Consider the following 16,103-nt stretch of genomic DNA (forward strand, 5'->3'; position numbering starts at 1 on the left):
CTTACAAAAAGGGGGCCCTTAGATCAGGCTAGAATGGTTACCTGCATATAAATTAATGAAGCAAATTGTGTATGGGTGTTTTTATGTATACTATCCGTAAAGAGTAATGAGTGTCCTCATGAAGAAGGGAAATTAACAATGAGAAGTTATCTTCTGAATTATTAAACCATAGTTTGTCCGTTGATCGACGCCTAATAACTCCGGTCAATGCCGTGTACTACAGCAAGTATATGTAAAATATTTTCTACTGGAATTATACTGATTCATAAATGTTTGGGAGACATAGTCCAAAGAAATATACAGTTAGAATAATGGTTCATAATTTAACAATTTGGTATTATTAAACTTATAAAAAAAGACAATAATTTATTGACTAAAAAAAAATTAATATCTATTACGTATTATTACATACGTAATATTTTAAATTAATCTGGGAGGGAATGGATTTATTGGAATTTATTGAAAAAATAAAGATTATACAAAATAACTATTATAAATGGATAAACAATTTATTAAAGTTTGAATATCGTTTTTCTCCGGAAATGATTATTTCTTATAAAAAAATGACAAATAAGAAACTTTTTTGACCCTTATGTATCCTTAATAAAAGATTAAACTTTCCTTCAAAATCATTTTTCATAGTGAAGAAGTACATTAAGTGATATGGGGAAGACACAATTTCGAGCAATCAGCGTGATCTAGTTGAAAGTTGCCTTTGAGACAAATAAAAATTTATAAAAGAAAAAAAAAGGTGTGTTTTTGACCTTCCCAATTTAAAATAATAATTTTTTATTATGTTATAAAGGGGAAATTTAGAATTTTAAGCTTCAAAAAGATATAACATTGATTAGCAATAGAATTTCAAATTAATTAATAGTATAAATAGATGTGTGTGTGAGCTCTCTTAATCATTAGTGTAGCTGCCCTTAGCTGTAATGATAGCTCCCAGGCGGCAGAAGTTCTGCAGATGTAGTGCTCTGACGTATTAATGCTAGCTGACAGTAGATTTGTGGGCCTCCATGTTTGGATAACGGACACTGCAAGCCTTTTTCTCGATATTCAACCAAAAGTTGTAGCCAAGGGGGTTCGTATCAGGGGTTTAAGGGGGCCAAAAGTGTAAAAAAGAGATCAAAAGAGTCATGCAAAGGAGGAGATGGAGATCTTTCTTTGCTGGTGTCAAAAGCGGTCTCTCCACCCTCACAAGGCTCTTTCCACCGATTTTTTGATAGCTCTCTGGACAGTCTCGTATGAAATCCCAAGATCTCTTGCATGGACCCAGATGGACTTGAAGAGACTGGCCTGGGCTGTTTTCTTTAACTATGGATCCAGTTTACCTTCTTTGACAGAGACCTTCTTCCTTTCCAAAGTTTCAGTCTTGCTGACAGCGTAGACAGTGGTCCTGAAAACTGTTTGGAGTGCCCGAATGGAAATTCGTCGATCAGGTTCAAGTGCCCTTTTCTGAATTTGTAGTAAAGCTAAAGAGCTCAAATTTGTTTTTTTATACATAATTTATTATGGTTTAATATATCGAAATATGAGTTAATTTCAATCACTCGAGCTTAATTAAATATTGAATAAGTAAGCGTTCAGATTTCAATCGTCCACTCGGATTAGATATGCTCTATTGTTTTGTTCTTTTTAATATCCCAGGCTGAGTTTAAGCTACACATTCTCATTCCTAAATCTAATCGAAAGTCACATTCATTACTTTTTTATGTACTCCTCTTTTCTTTTTTAATATACCGAGCTGAGCTATAGCTACACACGCTCATTTTTTTGGACATGAGTTATCAGCAGACAGACAAACTTTTCTTTATCAATATAGATTCAATAATTCTAAAAAATGGGAATTTTTGCAACTATTGAGTGCCCCTTCATGGAAAAGATAAACACTCTACACACATACATATGCAATAATACAGGAAGATTCTTTATTTTTATATTAATTTTATTATAGAAAATTTTAAATCAATTTTCAATAAGGTAACACAAAATAGTTTATCTATTCTAAGCTCTGGGCTCATTTATTGACAGTAGTTGTCTGTCTTTTAAGAAATTTTTTCATAAGAGAAATGTATTGATATACTTCACCTTATATATTTAATTTTTTCCATATTTTGTCATTTTTCTGGTTCACAATGGATTTTTCTACTTATTTTTTTTTTAGATAAGCTTAATAATGAAAAAAAGATGGAAATGAATACAAAATGTAAGATTTTTCATTTATGAGAAAAAAAAAAGAGTTATTTAGTAATAAATCCTTATATGAATTCAGTATAACTTTTTTATGAAAAGATGAATAATAATTTTTGAAGACAGAACTAAGTTTTTACAATATTTTGTAGCAACATATATGTATGTTATATATTATAAGGATTTTTTTAAATGAGAAAGATAGCAAATTAGATTAGCTTCATTTAATAAGTTTTTTTCATGTGTGGGAACCAGGTCTATGTATAATAATGTTCTTCCCCTTTCAACCCTTAAATCATGTGACAATTCTCTGTTATTATGAAATTTCTCTTATAAAAATTCAAGTTTAATGAAAATTTTGGATAAAATTTAATAAACGAAATATTGAAGAACACACACCATCTGTCAAGCAGATCGGTCTATTTCGTTTTGTTTGGCATTCGTTTGAATCGAGGAATTGGCTTGAAAGATTATGGGGACTGTCTCTTTGGATTCTCAAGGAATAATCATCAATATTCTTCCCCATTCAACCCTTAAATCATGTGACAATTCTCTGTTATTATGAAATTTCTGTTATAAAAATTCAAGTCAATGAAAATTTTGGATAAAATTTAATAAACGAAATATTGAAGAACACACACCATCTGTCAAGCAGATCGGTCTATTTCGTTTTGTTTGGCATTCGTTTGAATCGAGGAATTGGCTTGAAAGATTATGGGGACTGTCTCTTTGGATTCTCAAGGAATAATCATCATTGACTATGTGAAAAAGGGTATAACTATTACAGGTGCATATTATTCATCGCTATTGGACCGTTTGAAAACCAAGCTGTAAGAAAAACGAGAACGATTGGCCCACAAAATAATCATTTTCCATCACGACAATGCCTCAGCATTTGTGGTCGCAAAGTTAATGGAAATAAGGTTCCAACTTTTCAAACGACCCTAGTATATATATTTTTGTTTTGAGGGGAGGAAGGCTTTACTCCACTGCATAATTTGTTCGAAAGACCTTATCTTTTATGAAAAAAATTTAACCTCTATTTTTTCATAAAAAAATTCTACCAACCGAAATATTTTTCAAGTTGGAAACATAATTCCAACTGTTTGGGAGGCTCTATAACCCTTTCAGCCCCTCCCCCCTCTGCGGACGCCCATTCTGACATACTTCATATTGAAAAGGTTTTGTTTGTATATGAGTGAAACAGCTATCAGTTCTCAATATAGTGGACTCCGAAATCATTCAAACTATCAACTCAAATGAATCTACAGTTAAACTGACTAAAGTTCATATTAAAATCAATTAAGAGGCATACTTATCTATAGCATGGAATTGATTGGCTAAAGATTATAGATTTATCGGTCTTTTGACCTTCTTCAGATCATGAGGAAAAAATATTAAACTTATTTAGAGCTTTTTTAATTTTGAAATGATAAATAATACAGACGTTAAATGCAACATGAGTTGTATTTTTATAATATAAAATCGACACAATACAATTTGTAATAGATTCTACCATACAATAATATTTATACCTAATACTCGTAGATGTGCAAATAAATTTAATATTTTCTAAGGAAAACCGGGGGGAAAATGTCAAATTTTATGCTAGTCATTCAATAACTTAGATTATGAGCATTTCCTCCTGAGTAATATATTATATAATCATTCTTATAATTTAGCACTATCCTTCTTAACGTCTCTGAACTAGTCATGTACATAAGTTTATATTGTTTTACTAAGTTCATTCACACCAACGCATTTTTCTATTTTTTCTTCAGTCAAGGCTTCTTCTCTTTTAATATAGTCCAAAAATTTCCAAATATTTGGATGGATAAGAGGATGTAATTGGTTCCTGGAACTCCATAAGCCATCCTTAAACGTTGATATTTGTGTTGGGAAAGTTTTATAGGACTGAATAATAAACATTTCAAATTTTGTGAGCAAATTTGATAGGACGTTGATTACCTCGTCTCACAGGCGTTTCAATCTAATTGCAATCAAAACATCCGATCACGTCTTGAGCCTCATTTGCAAAATATGTGAAACAAAGAATTTTGGTAGTATTCACAATATATTTAACCACCTGGTATTCTCAATTATAATACAAATGGTGCATCCTTTGTGTAACGCAGCTAATTAAAGTCTGCTATATTACATTTTTCGGACGATACAATATGAAAATTGCACAACATATAATCTCTGTCCTGTGTCTGGTAATATATATTTGATGGCGTTCAAATAAGCGTATTTGGCGTTTAAAAATTAACTTATCCTCTTAACTTCTCCGAACAAACTGTGCAAGGCGCTCATTTTCTCTTCTTTAATAATCTTTAATTTTTTATAACAGGTGGAAGTAAAAAGTTCTGAGAGTTTTTTCGATTTATTTTGACAATAAAATTAACCTAGTCAGGATTATTAGATTGTCATTTTCGACGACTATATTACCAGAACAGAATGGTTGGAACAACCACTTTGCTGTTGTATTTGATACTGTATTGAGTCCGTCAATAGTACAAAATTTTTGTCCTTCTGCTTCGCTTTTACCTTGTTTGTAGTGATACTAAAGATTGTGTTGAATTTTCTCTTTTTTTACTTCCATTTTGAAACGCTCAAGCACACAACTGACTTGACGGAATGAACAAATTGTAAATAAAGTTTTTTTATTGTACGCTTAATCTTTAAGCATATTTTCAGATTTTTTTAAAAGCAATGAATCGTTAGATATCGCTCAATAAAAGGCATCTAGCAAAAAAAAAACACTCAGAACTTTTTACTTAACCTAATATTATTTAAAAAAGTTGTTTTTTCTCGAGATGAACATCCCTGGCGATGTACTTGATTCGGAATTAACTTCTCTCTAGATGAAAAGATGAAGGGGAACTTTTCTGTAAACTTATTTAGATAAACTGCTCTTTTCCAATGCAGGTTTTAAACTGACTGGTTTATCATGTCAATTTTCGGAGATTTATTTAAATACTCTAAGTGCTTAGAATTAACAACTATAAATATATGTCTCCTATGAAGAAAAATAATCATTTCTTGGACAAAAAGTTTTGTGTTACAAGAAACAAAATCTTTAATTACACCTATGGTTGGCCAATGAATTTCTAACTAAGTAGAAATATATAAGCAGCTTACATAAAAATATATGTGTAGTCGGGAGGTAGGTTTTATGTTGATATATATACTAATTGCGTAGGGATGTGAATCCTGTGATTTTCTTATAGGGCCTATTTTTTTAGAATTCTTCATCTGAAGAAAGAATCTTCTTTTCCATAGCAGTTGTCATTATTATTTAATTCCTGAGTAGTGAACTTCCTCTCCTTAAATGTATCAATTATATTCAAAAATTATTTTGACAATTTGTGTATGCTCAAGACCCTGAGGATTTGTTCGGGGGTTATAATTGTAAGTCCGTGTTGGACTCAGAGTAGAATTGGGGATCAACATCGGAATAATTCTCGCCAGTGTCCTTGTTGCCCCACCCTATTGGCATAGCTGATTTTGTTGATCTCCTCCAAAACATTCATCAAATATTCAGATTTTCGGTATTTTTTATAACATGCTCATTATACCTACGATTTTCATCACTACTTTTAATATCCAGCAACTCTACCCATGTGCCATGAGACTTGAGGTTTTAGCAAATCAATTGACTTCATTTGTTATGTTAAATCCTTGTTTCTTTTAACTATATTATGTGATTATACATATTTATTTTTCAAGAGTCAACATAGAAGGGCTTTTGAGTTTTTATATACATATATAGGTACATATTTTATATGCCTTTATCTCAGAACAGCATAGAATACATACAAACATTTGTTGAAGAACTTTTTTTTAAATGGAAATTATTATTTTTTCTTAAGCAATATCAAAGATGTGAAAGATTTTTTATTTGTTTTTGAAGAAAACTTTTAGTATATATAAAAAAATTAAAATGAAGGAAAAATAAAATAAAAGAAAAGAAAAAGGAAAATAAAGGCAAAATTTGACATACTACAAAGTTATATGAATAGAGGCACACATTTATATGTAGCCTTGCTTATTTATGTAAAGTATAATTGTATGACTATTAAAGGACTGTGGAAAAAAGAAATGTACTTGAAAATCATATGAAGAGTCGACATTTTGTTCTCTTCTCTGTCAGCTGTAGACTGTTCCTAATTTGAAGCATATCCAATTCACAGAATTCAAATCCTTCATCAATTTTTAAAAATTAGTTACATTTTATTTAAAATTAAGAATTAATTAGTAATACATAATTGTATGTAATAAAAATTAATTCATCATATTATGATTTTAACATTGACGAATTTTCCTAACTTATTCCGAAAGAGGGAATGTGTGTAATGAAAAAAACTAAGTTTAGCAATTAGAAAAGAATAATTGGTTGATAGTATAATCTTTTTTCTTCTTCAGGTAACTTATATTAGCCAATGTCCTAATTCAGGGAATCCATATGTATTGCTTCTACCTTCTGTTTGCCCTCGTACAAAAAAAACCTTATTTACTTATTTCTCATGTGTCTAGTCATAAATTATTCCTTTTTATCACGCAAGGTTGAGAACGTTTCAGTCTTTTATATATTTAAAAAAAAAATTCAAACAGAATTTAGAATATTCACTCTTACATTAAATTCCCTTACCTTCAATATAGTAGAAATGTGTAGTAATTATGACTTTTCTTCAAAAGGTATCTTAAGGTTCTTCGTCATGGAAATCGTTGATTTAACGAATCAACCCGAGATACGCAAGAAAATTGAGACCCTTCCAGTATTCAGCATTGATCTTCTCAAAAGCTCTCTCATAGAACTGGATTTCCTCAAAACCATTGATGATGCTGGGATTTATTATGAGCCTGACGTGATTCTGAAAGGGATTTACCGCTATGAGACATACTGGTTGCCTTTTCTAACCTCCGCTAAAGGTAGCAGTCATCTCAAAGATTTAAATTGGGTCCCTCCTTTAGACATACATTGGGTATGGCACGTTCATATGCTTGCACCTGTTGCGTATAGAGCAGATACTATCTCTGTTGCGGGTCGGTTCATTGGCCATCAACTTAATAGTATCCACGATTATACGTATAAAATGCGAGACACAAAAGATGCTTGGGAATTAATGTATCCTGAAGTTCCTTTTAATGACATCTCTTCCTTTACTGTGCCAGAGGGCTACATTCCAAAGTTTTCATATGACATTGCATCAGCTGCACGGCGGCAAAGAGACTTTTATTATCAAGTAGCTCTGAGTCACTACAGGTGTGAAAATTTTTTGAAGGACGCTGTTCAACGCTACAAAATGTATTTATATCTCAAGAAGGAAAACAAGGAAACGTTTCTTGTTCCCTGCTATGATATTGACCTCGTTTGGCACTCTCATCAAGGTATTTTTAAGACTATACTTTTTTGTATGATATTTAAGCCTATAATATCTGATATTTTCTATCTCTCATTTACAGTACATCCATCTTCATATAATCATGATACAGTCAATATTCTGGGCTTTGTTCTACGACACGATGACTCTGTCAACGATAGATCGGAGGGATCTAAACTAAACAATTCAGATGAATTAACACGTATGCTATGGAAAAATACCTTCAATGTCGCATTTGGTCGCCCTGGCTCCATGTTTAGAGGTCGTCCTCCTAATGGACGACTCTTTACCTTAACCAAAGATTATCAGAGGAGCTTATTATCCCCAAAGGAGATGGATTTGGAGATTCTGGAGATAGAAGTAATCAAAGAGTTGGATACAATTACCAAGGAGAAGAAAAAAGTAAATCCAAACGGGATAAGTTCAGAAGGAGAGGATGAAGAGGAAAATATTGGTATCCTTACTGTCTCACTTCAGCAAGACCTTGGAGAAAAATCCGGTAAAGCTCATACTATTGAACTGATATCTCGTCCCATTGTGGATATGAATGAATTCACACTTTCCGAGGAATGGATTAAGCCGAACGTCTCCGTGAACGAGGGCAATAATCCACGACTCATTTTTCGAGTAATAAAAGGAAGCTCACGCAAAAAGTCCTGGTTTCGTCGTATTAAAGTCAAAGCCCTCTCAAACAAACCTCTTAACTTATTTCGTAGTGTCAAGAACTGCCGTCAAAGACTCAAAGAGGAAGAACTGGCAGAACAAGCCTTGAGTATACGTCATTCCCCTCCTCCTGCTTATAATGAATCGGATCAGTATTCTAGTTCAACAATGGACATGGGAGCCATAGCTGCCGCTACCAATGCAGCACTCCTAGAGAAGGATCCAACTTCCGTCCTTAAAATACGTCACGTACTAAAAATAGAGAAAGGCTTCCGCTTCTGGAAGGATAAGAAGACAAAGAATGGGAACGATTCCAGCAATACAGAAGATGGAAACTCTTCTGAACTGGATTCCAATAATTACCTCAGGTTGGATTTAACTGTGGCCATAAAGAATGAAGTCCTTGGAAAAGCAGTCACTACTCATTATACGATTCAACCCGGTACTTTTTATACTTGTATCATCCCTGCCAACATTGAAAAACTCTGGGGCCCCATACCCCTTCAAAAGCTGCCTATAGGCGTTAATAATCAATGCCGAGCCGTTACACATGGGTAAGTACAACATAAGCTTCAAGAAAATTAACATACATAAGGGTTGTCACGGTACAAATATTTTCGCGCCACTTATATTAACAACATCAGTATTTCTGTACTTTTTTGACTAAAAACAGATAATAATTGGCATGCTAAATCCTCCTATAATTGTAAGGTTAAATATAATTAAACATCTCAGTATTATAAATACTTCACATTACCTAGAAATAGCCTTTAGAGTCCATTTAGGTACCAAATGTATATTTCCTTCTCTAAGAACGACTAGGGTGCGAACTTATGATCATTGTATATTAGAGAAGTTTGATTTTCAACTTTTTCGAATTTTGATTATGACTAGTGTGGAAGAGTTGTCATATGGTATAAAAAGTACCTATGCAAAATTGCATTGTACAATGTGGGCATCTTTACATATATCGCACATCTCGATAAAAGTATTACCTTGTAAATATAAATACGAAGAAGACATTTCTAGTTATTTTGCATAAAAAAAATTGACAGATATTTTTTCAACTTATAAAAAGTGTAAATTTTTTTTCTAAAATTGTCTTGTGGATCAAAAAATAGTTTGGAAAATTAGATGATCCGGGTATAGCGCGCATTCTTTTTTTCTTTTTACTTTTTTATGAAGAAAATATCTTAATTATTTTTTTATGTAAACTACCCATTTCTAATAGTCCAGTTCAAAATGAGAATAGTCCACTTCAAAATAGAATAATCAAACTCAAAATGGGAACAATCAAATTCAAAATGAGAATAGTCAAATTCAATATTTATATATATATATTGTCCTTACTCCTTTAATATCTAATACAATTATTGTATGATATTTTTCATGAGTACTGAAAATATCTACATTTATATATCATAAGTTAAATATTTAAATTGCTGCATCTCATTTTATGGTTGCAATATTTAAAATCTGCTTGTACAAGTTATAACTTCTAAAAAATCACAACCTTTACACAACTCAAAGCTTAGGGGTCAATTATATACAGGCTTGTTGATCGTAGTTTTTTTCTCATCGGTGATCAATGGCAATATTATATCCCTGATCGTAGTATCGCTATATCGTACCACCAGAATTAGAAAAAAAAATTGCGATCCGATCAATTTGTACAAAATTACATATCAACTTATCACCATCAATTAAAAGTAGCCCTTATTAATGAGGAGACTCAAGAAATAGCATAAACATGAGACCACCTTATTTGAAGATCAGCCATCCAGGAAGCTATCTCAGAATGTGTGATAAGGGACTAATTTTTTCACCAAAAGTCCCAAAAAGATGGATACGGCCAAGCAAGAAGCGGAAAGGTACCAGGGGGAATGATTCTGAAGGTCTGGAAATTATCTTGGCCGAAAAAGTTGTTCTCCAAGGCCAAACAGATTCCGAGGAGGACTAAACTCAAAGTTGAGAGACGACTACTTTGAGAAGCAGCTCCTGTTAAAGTTGAATAAAGAGCTGGGAAGAGAAATGATTTATGTAGATATATTATTATTCGCCGGCAGACTATGTTTTATTTATTTCTGAATATATTTTGTCATAGTAAAATATTGTAAGTAAATACATTTGAAAAAGGTCTATAAATCGTTTATTTAAGGTAAAAAGGGAAATATATTATATAGGCTAAAATAGATTGAATACTTGAATATTATTGCAATTAAATCGATCGGATTCCAAATGACCCTGATCATTATATGGCTATATCGCAGTGAATTTCGAATCGCAATATTTAATCGGATCACAATTTTTTTCTTGTCAGGTTCATTTATCACTCTTTCTCAAACTATTATATATATAATACAAACGTGCTCGCTAAATGAAAATTTGAAATTTTGAAGAGACTGTTGAAAGTTTGATTTTCGTTTGTCAAATACATCACAGTATCTTAAAGGATTAATATATATTGAGAATGAAAGCATTATTTTCACACAAGGAAAAATAAAATAAAAACAGCTACTTTTGAATCTAAAAATAATTGGAGAGCTAACTCCGCCTTACTCAAAATTCCTATATCAACTTCTTAGAAATTTTTCCTAAATTAGATTATTCCATGTTGAATTGGACTATTCCGTTTTGAGCTGGACTGTTCCCTCCTTTTAGAATTTTACTATAAGGTATTTCCATTATATTTTAGCAAATGCAATATACCCATGGTTGAATTATGAGAAAAAAATGTTTAAAGATGGCAACTTCAACTTACACTTTAAAAAAAAAAATCGGCCAACCGGTTAGCAAGATATGCCCTTTTTAAAATTTTAAGCTCTACGTATGTTGAAAAACTTTAATAACTGATTTTAGAGGTCATACTTATGATAAACGTATGATTTTGGTATAAAATTATATGGTTTTCGGAGTGAGAAGCTTGAATTTAATGGTATAATTTGTATAAAACTAAGGGAAAACGATGATTTTTAATGTATTTATTTTTCTAGAGGCATATCTTTGGGGCCCAATTTGAGGATGAAGAATTGTGCGAAATTTAATTTTTTTCTTACTTCAAGAATTCCATAAAACAATTAAAAAAAATTATTTATGTTAGTTACTTCCTTTTAATTCAACCATGCAAAGTCAACGTTATTATTGGATATATTTCAAGATTTGCAATATACCCAAGGTTGAATTATGTAAAAATGACATGTATGCAGTTAAACTTATGTTTCCCAAAAAATAATTTTAAAATCGACCAACCCGTTAGCGAGACATGGCCCTTTTTAAAATCTTAACCCCAGGTGGCACTCACATATTGAAAAACTTTAATAACTGATTTTAGAGGTCATACTTATGATAGAACAATGATTTTGGTACCAAAATATATTTTTTCAGGGTGAGGAGCTTGAATTTTATGGTATAATAATCAGTGTAAAACTAAGGAAAAGTAATGATTTTCAATTTTGTATGTTAAACTAACATTTAATTTCCATGATTGAATTAAAGTTGAACGAAGTAATTAAAATAAATACATTTTTTAGTGAAATATGAAACTCTTGAAGAAATTTAAAAAAAAAACGTACAATACTTCATCCTCAAATTGGGCCCCAAAGATATCCCTCTCGAAGCCTAAAAACATTGAAAATCATTATTATTTTGATTATGCCATCAAATTGAAGCTCCTAACCACGAAATCATATAATTGGTAATCGTATTTAATGATAATCTATGCAACAGTGTAGTTAAAATAAATTTTGAATATACTGGGTATAAAATTGTTTGAAAATTTGTTGAAATATAATGGAACTATCCTACTCATATTTTGAATGGGAAATGATATAGATGTACTCCCTGAAGATGAAATTTTAGGGAAATGAAATTTTGCATAGGCTATTTTTTAACATCATGACAACTTTTCCGAAGTAGCCATAATCGAAATTCGAAAAAAGTTGAGAAAAAAACTAAGCTATTGTAGCAGCGGTATTGCGAACAACACTTTAGTGTACTATACACATTTTGTTACTTTTTATATTTTAATATAGCCGTACTATATATTTTTATAATGAGTTCTGCTGATATTTTCTTTGAGATTATGACATTCCTATACACTATACGTTACATAGATTGATTATGATCAATCTATGTATTTAAAGTATAAAAGTATTTATGTACCAAGTGGTCCATTAAAATCTGAACACTTTGAATTTTAAACTTCAACAAGATATAATTTATTAATTAACAATAGAATTTCAACAAAATTTTTACTATAAATAGTTGTGGGATTTACCTCTCTTAATCAATAATGTAGACTCCCCTAGTGGTAAGGATGGTTTCCAGGCTGAACCGGGAGGCCTCGTACCCGCTGTAGAAGTAATCATCTGTCAAGGCGTCCTATTGCTGGCTGACAGTGGCTTTGAGGACCTCGGTGTTAGTATAACGGAGATTCTACATGCAACCATAAGGTGTAGTCAAGAGGTTTGGCATTAGGGGTGTAGGGACCAAGAGGGTCAAAAAAGAGTTCATAAGACTCGATCAAGAGAGTGAAACCCCGAGATCTTTTGCATGGGCCCTGAGGGACTTGAGGGGATTGGCCTGGGCTGCTTTCTTTAACTGCTCCGGGTCCAGTTTGACCTCTTTGACAGATCCCTTCTTCCTCTCCAATGTTTCAGATTTGCTGATGGCGGTGACAGTGGTCCTGGTGATCCACAGCGTAATTGAGTGCACGAATATAAATTCCTTGATCACGTTATAATGTCCTTTTCTCAACTTGTATGTAAGCTAGAGACTTCAGGTTTGTTTTCTTTTATAGGTAATTGTTTATGCTTTAATATATCGAAATATTTATTAATTTCGTACACTTAACTTCCTTTAGTTATTGTTTTAGTAAGTTTTCAGATTTCAATTTACCACCCGGTATGTATTTATAAAAGACATAATTATAAGCTTAGTTATACTTTTCCAAACACACATACTTCAAAATAGGAAGTTATGTAAGTATAATTGTCACTATTAATAATGCTTTAAATATTAGATATAGGACGGTTCTTGGATCAGGACCCAAAGTATCCAGGTACGGTATAAGTAAACTTGTATTATCCGAAAAGACCTCAGATTCAAACTGACTTCGAGTAACGGAATTTTTACGAATCATAAAAATGATTTGAGGGATTTTCCGGATCTTAAAAAGCATATACAAGTATTGCTTAATACGAGTTCCTAGTTATGACAAAAAATATTTCATCTATATCGAACATATGTATACTTTATTTATCTTGATGCGTGATTAAAGCGACATTTACATAAACAGTTGCATCTCGTGGTCATTCTACAGTGCGTTATCTCTCACGTCGATACCTTTATTTTACCCTTTGACTTTTCTCCCGAAAAAAAGAAAAACAAAGGGTTTAAAATCAGCTGGTAGCTAGCCAATTTTTCTCAACTATGGAACTATTGCTTAATGATTGATTAGAATTGTTCACAGTTGAAAAGGAGCGAATAATAATGCAACCAATCAACGTTCAGAACACTGAATAGGACAAAAGAAGCAAAAATATCGGCAGCTGACCATAAAATACAGTGTATAGTTTTGTGATAGTGAGGTAACACCCTGTACAAAAACACTCAAGTGTACACTGTTTCTGATTTTTAGTTGTCTAATTTTTTTCTTCTTTTATCATAAACAGTGTTCTTAAAATTCATTGGTTGAATACGAATTATTTTTTTAAGCTGTGAATAGTATTCAACTCTTATTGAATAATAATTCCATAGTTGCATATAGAACCAAATATCTAGAGTAAGAAGAGAAAAAGCAAATAATGATGGAACAATAATAGTAAAGAAGAAATAGTAAATGAGTTTTAATAATACCTGTAGGAGCAAAAGCTCCAATCACATCACCTTGGATGAAAAATTCTTGTTGGTCAACTCATATGAACTTTGTACAATTATAAAGCTATAATATTAGTCGGTTATATATTATTTGCAAGATTTATATATATATATATATATATTTATTTTTTTAAATCCAAAAATTAAAATTTTTTGGTAAAAAAAATTGAAAATTAAAATTTTTTAAATCTTGTTTTTTTCAAAAATTTACAACTATTCACAAAAAATTAAATTTTTTGGAGAAAAATTTTAAAAATCCACAGCTATTGACAAAAAAACAAAGTTTTTGGATCAAAATTTAATTTCAAACATTAAATTTTTGTAAATTTAATGTTTTTTCAAAATTCACAGTTCACAAAAAGTTAAGTTTAAAGTTTTAAAATTAAATTTTCTAATAAAAAGCAAAATTGCTTAATTTAGGGGGGGGGGCTACATCTCTCTAGCCTACCCCCTGCCTTGTTCGTTGTTGTCATTTTATACCCTCATCACGGGATATTTTAAGCAACTCTTTCACTTTTGAATAATATTTGAAATCCTAAAAAAAAATGAACAAAAATCATGAATTGACAGAATGTATGGAATTCAAAATCTTAGTAGATATATGTTAAATGGTTTACTAACGTATCAAGTTATCTTCTATACTATTAAAGCCAAGTTTTTCGGTTCTTCGAAGCCTAATAACTCCTGACTATGCGGAGCACTACCAGTAGTTATTTAATAAAGGGATTTTGTAGTTTAAAAATTTGCTTCCGATGATTTTGCTCAAAGACAAATCCTTTGTAAATTAGATTTTTATATAGTATTGTTAGAGGTGGCAGAGGGTCTCGTGTAATTGACAGTCCAATATAGTTATGAATCTATGGGATTACATCTACTGATTTCAATAGCAATTTAGTGTGGTTCTGTTTTAAATGTGTCAGTACCCCATAGTGTTGTCAAGATACCAATAGTTTTGTACTGGTTCCAGTACAAGAATCCATTCTTATTTGACTAAAAATAACAAGCAATAATGTCCTGAAGGAGCCTTCCCATGCACTTGCAGGTGCGTTCGAAGGGAGTTTTGTTTGGTGTGTTAAGAGAGACAAGGTCAGAAATTTAATAACAATATAATTCAACGTACTTTGCTAAATAGAATGAAATTTCTAGCTTAGAAATTTAGGAATGTAAGTCATCGGCAGGACAATTTTTTTATGACAAAAGGGTACACACACATTAATTTAGTATGAAGAACCGTTCCCAATATCAATTTAGTATATCATCATTTTATCCCGGTACCACCATAGTACCAGTATACGAATAGTTCTACTTACCTCGGGTATCGAACAACACAAGTATGTGCGTTGAAAGTATCTTCAAAAAGTAAGGTGACTTTTTAAATTTTGTGGGGAACGTACATTTGGTATGTTCGATTTTTTTATGTTAGTACACTTGCCACGAACATATCTTTACAGTTTTAGGTATATAATATGTTTAGTTTGTTTGTGAGAGGTATAAAGGTTAGAAGTATTTCGCGTGTTTGGCAATTTTTTGCTATTAAAAAACATGGATCGAAGAATTTGTATGAAGTTTTGTGTAAAGTGCTCCAAAACACTTGAAATATTGACAGTGGCATACGGAAAAACTGTTCTGAGTAAAAAATAAAAAACAATGTATAGAAGTGGTTAAATTCTTTCCTAGATGGCCAAAAAGTTGTCAATAACGAGCCTCGCTCAGGATGCCAAAGTACATCTAGAACAGATGAAAATATTGAAGCAGTGAAGAAAATTGTTTTGATAACTGTCGAATCACTATCAGAAAAGTTACATATCAGTTGGCTAGTCATAAGCTTTTTGGGCATGAGATAAGTGTCTGCGATGCTTGTTCCGAAACTGCTTAATTGTGGCCAAAAGAATAGTCGCTTGAGCATCGTTCAGGAGCAGTTTGTAGTCTCTATGATGATCCTGATTTACTCAAAAGGGTTATAACTAGATAACTAGTAATGAATCA

The 16,103-nt window shown here is 31.7% G+C and overlaps 1 protein-coding gene across 3 annotated transcripts in view; it reads left to right on the plus strand.

Moving 5' to 3' along the window:
* Positions 1-16,103, plus strand: part of LOC121120243 (uncharacterized) — a 32,180-nt gene that overhangs the window by 8,798 nt on the left and 7,279 nt on the right. For all 3 annotated transcript variants that reach the window (XM_040715091.2, XM_071889750.1, XM_071889749.1), the window contains exons 2-3: positions 6,892-7,584; positions 7,660-8,794. In XM_040715091.2, the coding sequence (XP_040571025.2) occupies positions 6,912-7,584; positions 7,660-8,794 (1,808 nt within the window). In that variant the 5' untranslated portion in view covers positions 6,892-6,911. The remainder of the gene's footprint in view (positions 1-6,891; positions 7,585-7,659; positions 8,795-16,103) is intronic.

The sequence above is a fragment of the Lepeophtheirus salmonis genome, chromosome 6 (genome assembly GCF_016086655.4).
Source record: "Lepeophtheirus salmonis chromosome 6, UVic_Lsal_1.4, whole genome shotgun sequence".
NCBI lineage: Eukaryota > Metazoa > Arthropoda > Copepoda > Siphonostomatoida > Caligidae > Lepeophtheirus > Lepeophtheirus salmonis.